Raw genomic sequence first — 18,536 nt, forward strand, 5'->3', positions numbered from 1 at the left:
GCACTGGTAAGGCCTCACTTGGACGTATTGTAAGCAGTTTTGGGCCCCTTATCTTAGAAAGGATGTGCTGAAGCCGGAGAGAGCTCAAAGGAAGTTCACAAAAATGACTCCTGGATTGAATGGCTTGTCATATGAAGAGCGTTTGATGACTCAGGGCCTCTGTTCACTAGAATTCAGAAGAATGAGTGGTGCCCTCATTGAAACCTATCAAATGGTAAAAAGCCTTGAGAGAGTTGATGTGGAGAGGATGTTTCCTATGTTGGGAGAGTCTCAAACCAGAGGACACAGCCTCAGAATACAGGGGTGTTCTTTTAGAATGGCATTGAGGAGTGATTTCTTTAGCCAGAGAGTGGTGAATCTGTGGAATTCTTTCCCTCAGGTAGCTGTGGAGGCCAAGTCTTTATGAATATTTAAGGCAGAGGTTGATAGATTCTTGATTGGTCAGAGCACGAAGGGATACGGGGAGAAGGCAGGAGACTGGGTCTGAAAGGAAAATTGGATCAGCCTTGATGAGATGGTAGACCAGACACGATGGGCCAAATGGACTAATTCTGCTCCTATGTCTTATGGTGTTATGGCCTAAAAGCAGAGAATTTAAATATGAATGTTTTTGGAAGGGAGCATGTTATGTTTTGTAACTTCAAAACATTAAACTAATTCAATGAAACTCACAGGAGTCCAAAAATTCGGGCATAACTTTCTCTTTATTTAAATGAGGTGCACACATATCAGGTGGTAGCGTGATGGTGTATGCAATTAATGTATTTTTACATATAACTCATAATTTATAATATAAATGAACAAAAATGCTTATTCAAAGAATGTATGTATATATATCCAAGAGTACTCAAATACTATTGAAATATATAAATCCACAACAGAGCACTGAAGCATACCAAATATTTTGGGGAGGGTGGAAAGTGTCCATGACTAATGTATCATAACTTTCTTCATCCAGTTGTCATACATAAATATAACTTTTCCTTTTAACTTTTCTCAGTGACCTTCCAGTCTCTTCACTGGTCCCTCTGAGTGGAGAGAGTGTGGCTGCCGGCATCGTCTCCAGTATAATCATCTACCCGATCTACCTGATCATGGTTCTCCTCTTCCGCAAATCTCGGAGCAGGGTAAGCTCAAGCATCCCACACCTGCAATGAAATCCTTTCCATGTGTAGAATGACTGTTTATCACCTATCTTTCATTGTTTGGAATTCTTTACCCACTTTTCCAAACTCCCAAGTTCACTCATCAGGTCCATTTGCATACCTGGTCGCTAATGTAAATAACTAATCATGTGGCAGCAGTTCAATGCATGAAAGCTACATGGCAAAGAAATTCAGTTGTTGTTCAGACCAAACATCAGAATGGGGAAGAGATGTGATCTAAATGACTTTGACCTTGGAACGATTGTTGGTGCCAGACAGGGTGATGTGAGTATCTCAGAAACTGCAGAAGTCTTGGGATTTTCACACGCAACAGTCTCTAGAGCTTACAGAGAATGGTGCAAAGAAGCGGAAAAAAAAATCCAATGGGTGACAGTTCTGTTGGCGAAAAAACCTTGTTAGTGAGAAAGGTCAGAGGAGAATGGCCAGACTGGTTCAAGCTGACAGTATCTCAAAAAACTACACATTACAGCAGTGGTGTACAGCATAGCATCTCTGAACGCACAACATGTTGCACCTTGAAGTGGATAGGCTACAGCAGCAGAAGACCATGATCATACTCTCAGTGGCCACTTTATTAGGTACACCTGTACATCTGCTCATTAATGCAAATATCTAATCAGCAAATCTTATTGCAGCAACATAGTGTATAAAAGCATGAAAACATGGCCAGGCTAAGTGAATTTGATTGTGGAATGATTGTTGATGCCAGATGGGGTGGTTTGAGTATTTCAAAAACTGCTGATCTTCTGGAATTTTCGTGCACAACTGTCTCTAGAGCTTACAGAGAATGATGTGAGAAACGAAAACACAGCCGGTGAGCAGCATTTCTGTGGGCGAAAATGCCTTGTTAACGAGAGAGGTCAGAGGAAAATGGCCAGTTGGGGTCAAGTGGACAGGAAGGTGACAGTATCTCAAATAACCGCACATTACAACAGTGGTGTGCAGAAGAGCATCCCTGAATGCACAACACATCAAACTTTGAAATAGATGGGCCACAGCAGCAAAAGACCATGAACATACACTCAGTGGCCACCTTGTTAAGTAAAAGAGGTACCTAATGAAGTGGCTATTGAATGTAGATTTCAAAGTTAAAAATTTTAAAACTGAACTTTTGAATTTTAGATTCATATAATTGAACATTCCAGAGGACATGTTGCTTCTTGACTACCTGTGCTAGACTGTAATGTAGAGATAGTTTGTTAATATCATCACCATCACATTTACTGAGATACAGTGAAACGGTTTTGATTTACGTGCCTTCCAGACAGATCATGTCGTACGTCAGTACATTGAGTTAGTACAAAGAGAAGCAGAATATAGTAGAGACACAAGAGTTTCTTTAGATACTGGAAATCTTGAGCAATGTACACAGGCCCGATGGACGGGCATAGAGTCACAGAGAACGACAGCACAGAAACAAAGCTTCATCCTGTTTATTCCGTGCCAAGCTATTATTCTGCCTAGTCCCATTGACCTGCACCTGGACGATAGCCGCCCATATCCTTTCTATACATGTACCTATTCAAACTTCTTTTACATGTTGAAATCGAGCCTGCATCTACCAGTTCCACTGGCAGATCGTCTCACAGTCACACCACCCTCTGGGTGAAGAAATACCCCCTCAGATTACCCTTAAGGATTTCACCTTTCACCCTTAACCCATGAACTCTAATTCTAGTCTCGCAAAACCTCAGTGAAAAAAACCTGCTTGCATTAACCCTATCTATACTCCTCATAATTTTGTCTTCCTCTATCAAATCTCCCCTCATACGTTCATGCACCAAGGAATAAAGTTTCAGGTCTTGGCCCCGAAACTTTGACTGTTTATTTCCCTCCATTGATGCTGCCTGACCTCCTGAGTTTTGCTCCAGCACTTTGTGTGTGATGCAGAATTTGGTGATATGTTTACAGAGAAAAGTGCAGCACAGGTAGGCAAATTTTGGTCAGCAATGAGGTGGATTGGGAGATCAGGAGTTCATTTTTTAAGGTACGAGAGATCTTTTCGGGTCTGATCATAGTGGGATAGAAGTTTGAGTCCAGTGGTAAGGGCTCTCAGTTTTTTCCATCTTTTGACTGACAGGAGCAGGGAGAAGAGAGAGTGATTGGTCTGTGAGAGGTGCTTGGTTATGTTGGCTACTTCCCTGAGGGAGTGGGAAGTGTAGATGGAGTCAGTGGAGGGAAATGGAGGGGATGAGTGCCAGGGCTGTGGTTTCCTATTCCTGAGACTCGTGACAGACTCCCTAATAAAGTCCTGCTGCCGTTGTCATGGTAACCCTTCCGCACAGCCAAGTGGTCCGCGATCAGCAACTGGGTCACGGGCAGCGGGCATGTGGGGCCACCCTGACTGGCTGCCAACGTGCAAAGACTGTGGACACCAGAATCAAACTCATCTCTTTCTACCTTAGGCCACGAACTTATCAATCACCCCGATGAGTTATTAACTTCAAACTTTCTGCATAATCACTCGGAGTTGAACTGCATGTGCATGTAACGAGAGCTGTATAATTCACCTCCTTCTACCTTAGGCCACAAACTTATCAATCACCCCTGCTGTGGACACTTTCTGGAGGTCCAAGATCCATATGCTCCACGACCGCTGGACTAAGTGCGTAAATGTAGGAGGGGACTATGTTGAAAAATAAATGTGCTAGGTTTTCTAAAATTGACTCCTTCTACTTTAGGCCACGAACTTATCAATCACCCCTCGTATTTTGTATATCTAATGAGATAGCTCTGGTAGAGAGGGAGGTATGGATCCATTTGTTTTTTGCTCTAGCCTTTGTATGGCCCTTCAAGAAGGAATCCATGAAGTTCATAAGCCAGCGTTCCTCAGTGCACCTCTTAATTCCCTTCTCCCATTTAAGATGATCCGTGCAGCTTTGCTCATCTCTTTACCGGACAATGTGGATCAGATCAGAATCAGATATGTTATTACTGACTTAACTGTACTGTGCAAAAGTCCTAGGCACATATATAAAAGCCCCTTTCTTCCTTCCTACCCACATATTTGGACAGTCCTCCAACTCCAGACAAGCCTCCATTCTCAAGTGAACTCAAATCTTCATTTACAATTGTTGAGTTCTTTATATATTTATACATACTGTGGGTTAACAATAAAGAATCATATTCTGGAAGAATTTTATTTACAGCAACAAAACCAAACCATGTTTTTTTACTGTACTATGTTCCAGATCATTATAACATTTCTGCGCATGCTCAGAACTCCTTCCAATCATGTTCTGACACGTGATATCACCACATCTTCCTTCCCTTAAAAAAACAATTAGCATCATTAACCAAAACAAATGCATGATTTAACATGTCACTATCAGTCTCTCTGGGGGTTTACGAACACGAGTAGACCTTCTAAGTTGTTCACACAGTTCTTGTGTTTCATTGTTATTTCCATGTTTTATCCGGTCTGCATCAGTGAACTGAAACTCTGAAGTTGGCTCCTTCTTGAGGTCTTTACGATTTCATCTTAACACTGCTCCTTCTGATTGAACCATGTATGGTCTGGGTTGTACTTTTTCAAGTACTGTAGCTTTCTTAATTCCTTCCACTTCCGTTGGTAATGAAATACGAATCTTCTTTTCTTCATCTAATTCATTCGTTAACTGTGTAATCTTTTTTTTATGCTGAGACTTCATCATTTCAATAAAACTTCTCAATTCCTTCACTTGTGCTTTCACTTCTTTAATTGTATCCTGATCCTTGTCACTTTGGCTTCAGATCAGCATAGTACTGTACCGACAAGTTTGGCCTCTGTCCTCCTGTAGATGTGAGATTGTGATGAAATGCATGGCCTATTGATGCATGTACATTACTTCCAGAGGGAAAAATTGCAACTCCTGGTTTTGGTGGCAATGCTTTGTCAGATGCTGGTAACAAAGGGATGGGTCTGGGAGCTTTCTTTATGACTTCATACTCTTTCATCAAGTCACTGTATCTGACTGTGTCACTGTCCAGGACTAAGACTCTTTTCACCAAATTCAGTCTCTCATAGGCAGATAGACCCAGTATTGACTGTACATGTTTTGGCACGACCACAAATGAAAGCATGTGCACAATATTTTTGTGTGATACTTTTGCCACACATGTTCCTTTAACTGGAATGTTTGCACCTGAATACCCAGTCATTTTTATATTTGTCTTATGTAACTTTGGCCTTGGCTTTATGCATTAAACTCAGATTCTGCAAGAACATTTACTTGTGCTCCAGTATCAAGTTTAACCAGAATATTGTTTTGGTTCACTTGCAATGGAATAGTCCAGTCATTCTTATTTTGTCTGTTTTCACAAGTCAAGTCAAGTCACTTTTTACTGTCATTTCGACCATAACTGCTGGTACAGTACACAGTAAAAATGAGATAATGTTTTTCAGGACCATGGTGCTACATGAATAATACAAAAACTACACTGAACTACGTAAAACAACACAAAACTACACTAGACTACAGACCTACCCAGGACTGCATGAAGTGCACAAAACAGTGCAGGCATTACAATAAATAATAAACAAGACAATAGGCACAGTAGAGGGCAGTAGGTTGGTGTCAGTCCAGGCTCTGGGTATTGAGGAATCTGATGGCTTGGGGAAAGAAACTGTTACATAGTCTGATCATGAGAGCCCGAATACTTCAGTGTCTTTTGCCAGATGGCAGGAGGGAGAAGAGTTTGTATGAGAGGTGCGTGGGGTCCTTCATAATGCTGTTTGCTTTACTGATGCAGCATGTGGTGTAAATGTCTGTAATAGTGGGAAGAGAGACCCTGATGATCTTCTCAGCTGACCTCACTATCCGCTGCAGGGTCTTGCGATCCGAGATTGTGCAATTTCCGAACCAGGCAGTGATGCAGCTGCTCAGGATGCTCTCAATACAACCTCTGCAGAATGTGGTGAGGATGGGGGGTGGGAGATGGACTTTTCTCAGCCTTCGTAGAAAGTAGAGACGCTGCTGGGCTTTCTTGGCTATGGAGCTGGTGTTGCGGGACCAGGTGAGATTCTCCGCCAGGTGAACACCAAGAAATTTGGTGCTCTTAACAATCTCTACGGAGGAGTCGTCGATGTTCAGTGGAAGAGTGGTTGCTCCGTGTTCTCCTGAAGTCAACAACCGTCTCTCTTGTTTTGTTCATATTCAGAGACAGGTTGTTGGCTCTGCACCAGTCCGTTAGCCGCTGCACCTCCTCTCTCTATACTGACTCATCATTCTTGCTGATGAGACCCACCACGGTTGTGTTATCGGCACATCTATATAAAACTCCTCAAGTTCATTTTCAAGTATGCACTTGTTTTATTTTCTTTCTACTTCTGCAGCAGCGTGAAAAATGATTACTCTTATCGCAGTTGTTGCACATTTTCCCATATACTGGATACTTTTTTGGTCGATGCTGCCACCCACAGCGATCGCACATCTTTTTTATCTTCGATAATGTCTTGCTCCCTATGGGTTTTGTTGCCGTTTTATTATTTTTTTCTAATATGTTCAGGCTTTTTCACAGTGTCTATAATGAAAAGTTCACTAGCCTGTGACGTCATGGTTTCTGAAGCTTTGCAGAGCATTAAAGCTTTTTCCAAGTCTAAGTCTTGTTCTCTTAACAGTCTTTCTCTCGGACCATTATCCAGAATACCGCAAACAATTCTGTCTTTAATGAGAGGGTCTGTCAGTTCTGCAAACTCGTATGTTTTACTACGGTGTCTCAACTCCATAACGAATTGAGCAATCGTTTGACCAGCTTTCTGCTTACAAGTATAAAATTTGTACCGTTCATATGTCACATTACGCTTCGGTATACAAGACGCTTCAAATTTATCCATTATCGCCTTTAGATTCAAATTATCTCCACTTTCAAAAGTAAAATGGTTATATACCTCAATTGCGTCGTCACCTATTACGTGGAGTAGAATCACAGCTTTCGTTTTTTCTGGTTTTTTATGTGCTCCGATCGCCGATAAATAGATTTCAAAACACTGCTTGGATTTCCTCCAGTTCTCGACTACATTCCCAGATAAATGAAGTGACGGTGGCGGCTGCAGACCTTCCATTTGTAAAACGGTTAGCAAGCGCCAAAACAGTTCACGCTCTTTTTTCAGAAACTTATCTTCGCTTCTCCTGTGTTAGCGAACGTATTATTCTTCCAGAACGACTTCTGACACCATGTTGTGTTCTTTATATATTTATACGTACCGTGGGTTAATAATAAAGAATCATATTCTGGAAGAATTTGAACTTTTATTTACAGCAACAAAACCAAACCACATTTTTTACTGCGCCATGTTCCAGATCATTCTAACATTTCTCAGAACTCTTTCCAATCACATTCTGACATATCATTACACGTGATATCACCACAACAATACCATTCAGGAAGACCTTTGTATCTAAGACTTTTAGGCCAAATATATATAGCTAGGGAGCTTAAGACTTTTACACGGTACTGAAGTAATCTTATGTATTGCACTGTACTGCTGCTGCAAAAAAACCACCAAATTTCGTGACATATGTGAGTGATGATAAAGCTGATTCTGATATGGGTCTCTATTGTGGCCTGAGAGTGGGAAGGGGGCAGAGAGAGGGGAATCATGGTTGGGAAAAGGAGGGGAGGGGGTGGGAAGCACCAGAGAGACATTCTGTAATGATCAATAAACGAATTGTTTGGAATCAAATGACCTTGCCTGGTGTATAAGGGGTGGATGTGTCTGCACCCACATCACCCCCACCCCCGGCACTCCTCTGCCATCTGTCCACACCCCTCCTACAGCACTCTACCCTCGCCATTCCCAACATCCTTTGCTCCCAGCAGATTTACAAACTCGCTCTCGGCTCCACGATCACAAATACAGTTTACAGTTTGATGCAAAAGTTTTAGATATACATATATATAAAGTCTTAGATTCAGAAGGTCATGCGGGCATGTGGCCAAGTGGTTAAGGCATTTGACTAGCAATCTGAAGATCGTGAGTTCGAGCCCCAGCCGAGGCAGCGTGTTGTGTCCTTGAGCAAGGCACTTAACCACACAGTGCTCTGCGACGACACTGGTGCCGAGCTGTATCGGCCCTAGTGCCCTTCCATTGAACAACACTGGTGTCATGGAGAGGGGAGACTTGCAGCCTGGGCAACCGCCTGGGCAACCTTGGCAGTTCCCAGGCGCAGATCAATGGTCTCGCGAGACTAAAGGATGCCTTTTATATATAAAAAAAATTCAGAAGGTGGATGGGAAGAAGCTGTTCCTGTGTGGTTGGGTGTGGGTCTCCAGGCCCCTGTACATCTTTGCTGATGGGAGAAATGAGAAGAGGGGCTGTCCCATTTGGTAAGGGTCCTGATAATGATGATCTTTAGGTTCTGCCTCTCAAAGATGACCATGATGGTGGGGAAATTTGTGCCCGTGATGAAGCTGACTGACTCTGCAACCCTCTGCAGCATCTTGTGACTCCGTACAGCCGTGCCTGAGCCTGCATGCCAGGCAGGGATGCAATCAGTCAGAACAAGGGCAGCACAGTAACGTTGCAGTTCGCACACCACTCTAGAGTAGATCGGGGTTTGATTCGCACCACTGTCTGCAATGAGACTGTACGTTCTCCCCGTCACCGTCTGGGTTTCCTCCCACATCGCAAAGATGCGTGGCGAGGGTTAGTGAGCTGTGGGCATACTATGTTGGCACCAGAAGTGTGGCCCCACATTTGGGCTGCCCAATTCACTCTTTGCTGATCTGATTTAACGTAAACAATGCATTTCATGGTACGATTTGATGTACATCTGACAAATAAAGCTCCTCTTTAAAGAATGTACACCTATACCACAGTATATAGTGTACACCACTGTACACCTATAGAAATTTGTACATTAATGTTCACCTTGTGGCTTATTATATCAAACAACAGGAATTCTGCAGATGCTGGAAATTCAAGCAACACACATAAAAGTTGCTGGTGAACACAGCAGGCCAGGCAGCATCTCTAGGAAGAGGTGCAGTCGACGTTTCAGGCCGAGACCCTTCGAGACTAGAAGGGTCCTGACGAAGGGTCTCGGCCTGAAACATCGACTGCACCTCTTCCTAGAGATGCTGCCTGGCCTGCTGCGTTCACCAGCAACTTTAATAGGCTTATTATACCATCTATTTTATTTTATTTAGAGATACAGCATGGAATAGGCCATCCCAGCCCTATGAGCCGCACCACACTGGTAACCCCCAATTTAACCCTAGCTTAATCATGGGACAATTTACAATGACCTATTAAACAATTAACTGGTACGTCTTTGGATTGTGGGAGGAAACCGGAGCACCCAGAGAAAACCCACACATTTCACAGAAAGGACAGACAAACCCCACACAGATGATGTTGAAATTGAACTACGAACTCTGACACCTCGAGCTAACCACTACTCTCCCATGGAACCTATATTAGTTTGATAACACTTACGAGAAGCATTCTGGGGTCAGTTTGCTTCTCAAAAATAGTATGTAAATAAAAGCTGCTATTCGTATAGGATGATTGAAAGGCAGAACGCTCCAATTAATTCCACACCCTGCCCTTTTCCCATAGCCTGTACATTTTTTCCTCCAAGTATTTATTCAATTCTCTACTGAATCTCGTTCCAACGCCCTCTCTGGCAAAGTGTGCTCCAAAAATAACATTGTCCTGAATAAAACTTAATGTTTCCCCATATCACCTCTGACACTTTTGTCTATTGCTTTAGCTCAGTACCTTCTGTTACTTACCCTTCTGTTACTGAGCCTTTTCCATTACTGACCCTTCAGTTATTTTCCCTTCTATTACTCCCTCCATTACTGACCCTTCTGTTACTGACCCTTCTGTTACTTATCCTACTGTAAACTACAGAGTGACCTGTCAGTTTGTGACAGCCTCTTAACTTGAAGCTGTTTCATAATCTTCAGTGGCTGGAGTTCCCTCCCTGAATAACTAAAACATTCTCTGTTTCTCTAAGGAGAACTTTCTTTTGCTAAACAGCCACTGAAGAATGTGGAACACAGAAATATACACTCACTGGCCACTTATATAGCTCATGTACCCAATAAAGTGGCCGTCATATGTCTGTGTGGTCTTCTGCTGCTGTAACCTATCCATTTCAAGGTTCCACATGTTGTACACTCAGAAATGTCCTTCTTTACACCGCTGTTGTAACACATGGTTATCTGAGTTACTGTCACCTTCCTGTCAGCTTGAACCAGTCAGGCCACTCAACCTCTGACCTCTCTTGTTAACAAGGCATTTATGCCCACAGAACTGCCACTCACTGGGTGTTTTTTGTTTCTTACACCATTCTCTGAAAACTTTAGAGACTGTCATGCGTGGAAATCCCAGGAGATCAGCAGTTTCTGAGATACTCAAACCACCCTGTCTGGCACCAACAATCATTCCACAGTTAAATTCACTGAGATCACATTTCCTCCCCATTCTGAGGTTTGGTCTGAACAACAACAGAACCACTTGACGATGTCTGCATGCTTTTATGCATTGAGTTATTGCCACATGATGGGCTGACTAAATAATTGCATTCATGAGCAGGTGTACAGGTGTACCTAATAAAGTGGCCACTGAGTATAGAGAAAAAAATAGAAACACCAATATTTGTACTCGAACAAAGTAAAGAATAAACTTTATTACTGAGCTCCCAAATCGTGTCTGTTGCTATCGCGATAAAGTGTGGCAGGAAATTTGAAAAGATAAATAGACGGCACTTTCTGGCTCAGCAGAGCAGGTAGTGCAGCTGCTTCATAGCCACAGGTTCGATCCTGACTTCGGGTGCTGACTGTGTGGAGTTTGCATGATCTCCCTGTGACAGTGTGTATTCCCCTAGCGGCTCCAGTTTCCTACCACGCCACAAAGGTGCACCAGTTGCTAGGTTAATTGGTTGCTCTAAATTGTCGCTTTACTGTGTTTGGATGAATCAAAGGTGGTGATGAGTCAGTGTGCAAGAGTGGGATAGGACAGCAACAACCTCTCGCTCGCCATCAGTAAAACTAAAGAGCTGATGGTTGACTTCAGGAACAGGAAGGAGAGCAAGCATGTGCCAACCTTTATTGGGGGATCAAAGGTGGAGAAAGCAGATTTAAGTTCCTGGGTGTTGGACAATCTATTCTGGGCCCAGCACATAGATATAATCACAAGGAAGGCCCTATAGTTGTTTGCTCCCTTAAAAGGTTAAGGAGGTTTGGCTTTTTCCCAAACATTCTTAAAACACATCTACAGGATATACTGTAGCAACAGATGGTGTAGTGGCAGCAGCGCTGGTCTCGAGGCAAGTGGTCCCGGGTTCAAATCCAGCCAGCTCCTTGCACGCTTTCCATCCGTTGAGGGTTGAGCTCGCAACTTGGCCTTGTAAATAACAGACAAAATGCTAAAGAGTTGGCACCGGGTGTGGAGAGGAATAACAGGAAGATGTACTTTTGAAAACATTGTGACTGGCTGCATCATGGCTACCCAGATAGCAGGAACAGGCATTGTCCAATGCATCATGGACACAAACATCCCCACTATTGGTAAGAGCTGCCTCAGCTTGCAAGTACCACCACACATTCCGACACCAACATAGTATGCCCACAATGTTCAGCAGGGCAACACAGAACTCAACAAACAGAACACAGCAAGCAAGAAACCAATTGCAGTAAAACAAGCCACGATCCTCAGACTCGCCCACCCACACACGCAGACGGTTCTCCAACTCCAGGACTACGTGTAGTCTTAGGTGAATTCAAATGCAAAAGTCATCATCTTCATTGGTTTTCCATTAGTACTAAATCTTCAATACAAAACTGAACTCTCTGAATCCTTGTGCGTAATTCCAGTCTAAAGTCTCACCAGTGACCAAGTCCTGTCTAGTTAATTGCATTATTCCACTAGTAACTGACGTAACCCCAGTCCCTGCTCCCCAAAACATTCCTAAGTTACCAAGCATTTATCAGACAAAAGGGCCTCAAGTGGAGGGAGTCTCAAGATCAAGGTTCAAGACAACAGTGAAGCCATTCTAAATTCAACGGACTTCCGCAATTTGTTTTTCCTGCAGGCAGCAATGACTGACTCGGATCCACTTGAATCAAATGTGCTGGAAATCGATGACTATGTCGATCCCTCGACAGCCGGCAGTTCCTTCCTGACCTTCGCTGACAACCTGGAGGAGGTGAGTGAGAACAGGGTGTGTTCTGCAATGAATATTTACACGAGCTAATCACAGGACTGTAGTTAGGCCAGGGTTAAATTGGGGGTTGCTGGGTGGCGTAGCCTATTCCACACTGTATCGCTAAATAAAAATTTCAGTTTAAAAGATCCAATTTCTCTTCTCTTTGTAGGATTACAAAGAGAAGCTAAAGACTGACATAAGTACAAAGGGGTGAGTACGTGGCAACTGCTTGTTTCTGAATATTACTCGCATTTTTTCAGTTAGGATAAAGGAGCTGAACTAACCATTGATCTATCTTTGCTGAGATCTGTGTGAAACTTTCCCTTTCCTGGCTTGAACCACACCTTGATTTGTTGTCGTAATCAAATACTTTGGTTTCTTACAGAGTCAAACCCACCTTGAGGATACCTCCCAATCATCTGATTTCAAGTCTGAATGTCACCTACATTTCCGAGGGTTATTACAAAATCAGCCCCTTAGCGTTATTACCCCTCAACCACCAGACTCCTGTACCATAGGGGATACCTTCACTAAACTTCAGTCACCCATCACTGAACTGTTCCCACAACCTATTGACTTACTTTCAAGGACTTCATCTCATGTCCTCAATATTTATTGCTTTGTTGACTTTTACACATTGGTTGTTTATCCATGTTGTGGTCTACAGTTTTCCATTGACACCATCATGTTTCTTTATATTTACTGTGAATGCCACAAGAAAGCGAAAATACACAATTATTGATAACAAATTTACTTAGAACTTTGAATTTGAGGCTATCCACCAGTCAACTAATCAATGAGGGGGAGGGAACGTCGACTCAGACCATGAGAGGCCTGCATCGGGCATTTTCATGCCGTACAAGGCGCAGATTGGAAGTCTGTGTGGGGCGCCACTCCTCACACAGACACTAGAGCAATGTGTGATTAAGTGCCTTGCTCAAGGGCGCAAACACATTGCCATGAGGCTCGAACTAGCAACCTTGAGATAACTAGACGAACGCCTTAACCACTTGGCCATGTGCCCAACATGAAATCAATGAGCTAACCCCATTTCCCAAGGGCCCTCAAATATTTGGCAAACTTAGATCCATCCATCTTTAATTTCTAATCAGACATTGACCAGGTATCATTTGCAATGTCAAATCTCTCCCTTTCTCTGGAGGTTCAATTTTTTTTGGAGCTTCACCACTGCCCTGATATTGTCACTTCACATCATCGTTTTGCAGGACCTCATGTGGGAGAACCATATTTCCTTTATTAAAGTCTAAAGTAAATTTATTATCAAAGAACATATTTGTCACCATATACAACCCTGAGATTCATTTTCTTGCAGGCATACTCAATATATCCTTAATTGAATAATAACCATAATAAGGTCCATGAAGGACTACACCAGCTTGGGCATTCAACCAGTGTGCAAAAAAACAACAAACTGTACAAATACAAAAAGAAAGAAATGATAATAAGTAAATAATAAATATTGAGAACATGAGGATTAGAGTGATTGAAAGAGAGTCCATAGGTTGTGGGAACATTTCAATGATAGGTTAAGTAAAATTGAGTGAAGATATCTCCTTTGGATTAAGAGCCTGATGGTTGAGTCCTGATAAAGGGTCTTGACCCGAAACGTCGACCGTACTCTTCTCCATAGATGCTGCCTGACCTGCTGAGTTCCTCCAGCATTTTGAGTGTGTTGCTCGGATTTCCAGCATCTGCAGATTTTCTCTTGATTGTGTTGAGGAGCCATAACTGTTCCTGAAGCTGGTGGCATGAATCTTGAGGCTCCTGTACCTCCTTCCCGATGGCAGATCATATACTGGGTGGTGGGATTCTCTGATGATGGATGCAGGAAGTCTCAGCAGAGGATGTATTTCTTGTGGCAGTTGGTAGAATTCTATCTTCTCCAGATCACACTGGTGCAATTCGACACTGCCACCACAGAGAGCATCCTCTCATCAGCCATTACTGTCTGGTTTAATGCAGCATCCTCTCGCAGTATACAAAAACCATCAGGATAGCATAAACAACTGATTGGCTGCAGTCTACCGTCCCTTCAGGACTTGCATGTGTAGCAGGCAGGAAAAATCATTGCGGGCACTACCCACATTGCAAGCTACCTTTTCCCAGAGCTCCCTTCTAGAAAGCATTATAGGGCTATTAAAACAAAACAATTCACACCGTCTTCAAAGTTCACCCAGGCAATTAATCTGATCAACCATTCTAGTTAGCCACCCCACCCCCCTCTATCCATTACACCCATCATTGCACTGTAAACACTTCAAACCACATTTTATAATGCTGTTTACATTGTAAATACCTGCTGGTATTTAAGTATTTATGCTCACTTTATTCCATTTCTGTGCTTCTAATTGTGCTTATACTCTGTGCTTATACAATTCTTTATTCATTGTAAGTGCAGAATATTGTTTTTGTTTCAAATCACATCCTTCCCAACACACCACAGCGTTTTCTTAATCCCTGTAGATGTACGTGTTGAGTAAAGTTGATTCCTGGTCCCTCATCTGTCCACAGCCTGCCCAGCTGGCCCGCTTACAACAGCTTGGTGAATTGGCCAGACCTGCTGAACGATCAGTCCATCATAGAAAGCAACGTTCCGAAGCTAAGGAGAGGCCGAGGAACCCGTCACCTCGGACTCGAGGCACAGCTGACTTCAGACGATGAGCCACTGTCCCTTGTCTATGATCAAGCCAGGGCCAAAGCCCTGTCTGCTTCAGGTGAGCCTATAAACCAGCCAGGGAGATCCGTGAGTAGGGACCCAATAGTTGACACCTGAGTCTGCGAGGCCAGTGGGGAAGTCGAGACCCATGGCTCTGCTGATCCACAAGTACCTGAAGGCCAGAGACAGCATCTCCTGGGGGTGGAGGGCTGTGTATTTGTGTGAGTTGGAGGGAAGAACAAGGCTTGGTTTCCTATTAACGCAACACACATAAAAGTTGCTGGTGAACGCAGCAGGCCAGGCAGCATCTCTAGGAAGAGGTGCAGTCGACGTCTGGGTGCAGTCTCCCAGTGGCCACACATTTTAATTCCACATCCCATTCCCATTCTGACATGTCTATCCACGGCCTCCTCTACTGTGTAGATGAAGCCACACTCAGGTTGGAGGAACAACACCTTATATTCCGTCTGGGTAGCCTCCAACCTGATGGCATGAACATCGACTTCTCTAACTTCCGCTAATGCCCCACCTCCCCCTCGTACCCCATCTGTTACTTATTTTTATACACACATTCTTTCTCTCACTCTCCTTTTTCTCCCTCTGTCCCTCTGAATATACCCCTTGCCCATCCTCTGGGCCCCCGCCACCCCGCCCTCCTTGTCTTTCTTTCCGGACCTCCTGTCCCATGATCCTCTCGTATCCCTTTTGCCTATCACCTGTCCAGCTCTTGGCTCCATCCCTCCCCCTCCTGTCTTCTCCTATCATTTTGGATCTCCCCCTCCCCCTCCAACTTTCAAATCCCTTACTCACTCTTCCTTCAGGTAGTCCTGACGAAAGGTCTTGGCCTGATACGTCGACTGCACCTCTTCCTAGAGATGCTGCCTGGCCTGCTGCATTCACCAGCAACTTTTATGTGTGTTGCTTGAATTTCCAGCATCTGCAGAATTCCTGTTGTCTTGGTTTCTTATTGTTGTTTATTGTCCTCTGCTTTTGTTGTGGACGTGCTATGTGGGTGCCAGAAAGTGTGGCAAATCTTGTGAGCTGCCCCATTGCATCTTTAAGTTGTAGTGGTTGTTAACCCATTTGACATATTCCACTATACAGTACTGTGCAACAGTCTAAGGCACAAGTACAGTACATCGCTAGGGTGCCTAAGACTTTTACACAGTACCGTAGTAATTTTATGTATTGCACTGTCCTGCTGCTGCAAAAAAAAAGCTAATTTCATGACAGCTGTGAGTGATGATAAACTTGATTCTGATGTGGGTCTCTGATGTGGACTGAGAGTGGGATCATAGAACATAGAACATAGAATAGTACAGCACATTACAGGCCTTTCAGCCCATGATGTTGTGCCGACCCTCAAACCCTGCCTGCCATATAAGCCCCCACCATAAATTCCTCCATATACCTGTCTAGTAGTCTCTTAAACTTCACAAGTATATCTGCCTCCACCACTGACTCAGGCAGTGCATTCCACGCACCAACCACTCTCTGAGTAAAAAACCTTCTTCTAATATCCCCCTTGAACTTCCCACCCCTTACCTTAAAGCCATGTCCTCTTGTATTGAGCAGTGGTGCCCTGGGGAAGAGGCGCTGGCTATCCACTCTATCTATTCCTCTTATTATCTTGTACACCTCTATCATGTCTCCTGTCAACTTCCTTCTCTCCAAAGAGTAAAGCCCTAGCTCCCTTAATCTCTGATCATAATGCATACTCTCTAAACCAGGCAGCATCCTGGTAAATCTCCTCTGTACCCTTTCCAAGGCTTCCACATCCTTCCTATAGTGAGGTGACCAGAACTGGACACAGTACTCCAAGTGTGGCCTAACCAGAGTTTTATAGAGCTGCATCATTACATCGCGGCTCTTAAACTCTATCCCTCGACTTATGAAAGCTAACACCCCATAAGCTTTCTTAACTACCCTATCTACCTGTGAGGCAACTTTCAGGGATTGTGGACATGTACCCCCAGATCCCTCTGCTCCTCCACACTACTAAGTATCCTGCCATTTACTTTGTACTCTGCCTTGGAGTTTGTCCTTCCAAAGTGTACCACCTCACACTTCTCTGGGTTGAACTCCAGCTGCCACTTCTCAGCCCACTTCTGCATCCTATCAATGTCTCTCTGCAACCTTCGACAATCCTCTACACTATCTACAACACCACCAACCTTTGTGTTGTCTGCAAACTTGCCAACCCATCCTTCTACCCCCCACATCCAGGTTGTTAATAAAAATCACGAAAAGTAGAGGTCCCAGAACAGATCCTTGTGGGACACCACTAGTCACAATCCTCCAATCTGAATGTACTCCCTCCACCACCACCCTCTGCCTTCTGCAGGCAAGCCAATTCTGAATCCACCTGGCCAAACTTCCCTGGATCCCATGCCTTCTGACTTTCTGAATAAGCCTACCATGTGGAACCTTGTCAAATGCCTTACTAAAATCCATATAGATCACATCCACTGCACTACCCTCATCTATATGCCTGGTCACCTCCTCAAAGAACTCTATCAGGCTTGTTAGACACGATCTGCCCTTCACAAAGCCATGCTGACTGTCCCTGATCAGACCATGATTCTCTAAATGCCCATAGATTCTATCTCTAAGAATCTTTTCCAACAGCTTTCCCACCACAGACATAAGGCTCACTGTTCTATAATTACCCGGACTATTGAACAAGGGGACAACATTCGCCTCCCTCCAATCCTCCGGTACCATTCCCGTAGACAATGATAATGGGAAAAGGGGAAAGGAGAGGGGAGGGGGCAGGAAGTACCAGAGAGACATTCTGTAATGATCAATAAACCAATTGTTTGGAATCAAATGACCTTGCCTGGTGTTTCAGGGCTGGGTGTGTTTGCACACATGCCACCCCACCCCTGGCATTCCTTCTCTGCCACCTGTCCCACACCCCTCCCACAATGCTCCACCCTCACCAATCCCAACATCCTTTGCTCCCACCAGATTTATAAATTCGCTGTCTGCTCCACATTGACAAATACACTTCTGTGCAAAAGACTTAGGCATCTTAGTTATATATACGTACCTGAGACTTTTGCAGAGTACATTTTGATATACATGTGATAAGTAAAATGAATCTGAATTTGAGAACTCACTGAAGTCCTAATTTATCCTCGGGCAGAATACTAGAGAGCGTCAAGTTGTCTTGAAAGGCTAGAAGACCCAAAGCAGTTAGAGGGCTAACACCTGCATATGAAGTCCTGACCGACTCCAATCTGTTTGCATTTTTCCCACCAGATGAGCACCTGATACAGCAAATGAGCTTTGCTGGGAATAATGAGGTGTCAACCTCACACGACAGTGGACGGGTCTCTCTGGATGTTGAGAGTCACCTAATATCTAATCTGTAAGTATGTTCTGAAAGTTTGCCCTTGTACTAGTCCTGACCCAGTTAAGTTTTCAATAGCTGAGAGTCTCGGGAGATTGAGAGACAAAAATTGAAATGAAAACTTCTTTGATGAATGTCCAAAAACTGACTTCAAGACTACTAGGTTTTCTTTCATATGGATATCATTGCTTTTCATTATT

General features: G+C 43.7%; 1 protein-coding gene across 5 annotated transcripts in view; it reads left to right on the top strand.

Annotated features, from left to right (window-relative positions):
- Window positions 1-18,536, top strand: part of pkd1a (polycystic kidney disease 1a) — a 291,165-nt gene that overhangs the window by 211,937 nt on the left and 60,692 nt on the right. For all 5 annotated transcript variants that reach the window (XR_011887311.1, XR_011887313.1, XR_011887314.1 and 2 more), the window contains exons 31-35: window positions 1,001-1,127; window positions 12,191-12,304; window positions 12,474-12,514; window positions 14,837-15,039; window positions 18,246-18,354. Coding sequence is in view for 1 of the 5 variants with exons in the window: in XM_072269063.1 (XP_072125164.1) it covers window positions 1,001-1,127; window positions 12,191-12,304; window positions 12,474-12,514; window positions 14,837-15,039; window positions 18,246-18,354 (594 nt within the window). In the remaining 4 variants the exon portion in view is untranslated. The remainder of the gene's footprint in view (window positions 1-1,000; window positions 1,128-12,190; window positions 12,305-12,473; window positions 12,515-14,836; window positions 15,040-18,245; window positions 18,355-18,536) is intronic.

This window comes from Mobula birostris, chromosome 9, assembly GCF_030028105.1.
Source record: "Mobula birostris isolate sMobBir1 chromosome 9, sMobBir1.hap1, whole genome shotgun sequence".
Lineage (NCBI taxonomy): Eukaryota > Metazoa > Chordata > Chondrichthyes > Myliobatiformes > Myliobatidae > Mobula > Mobula birostris.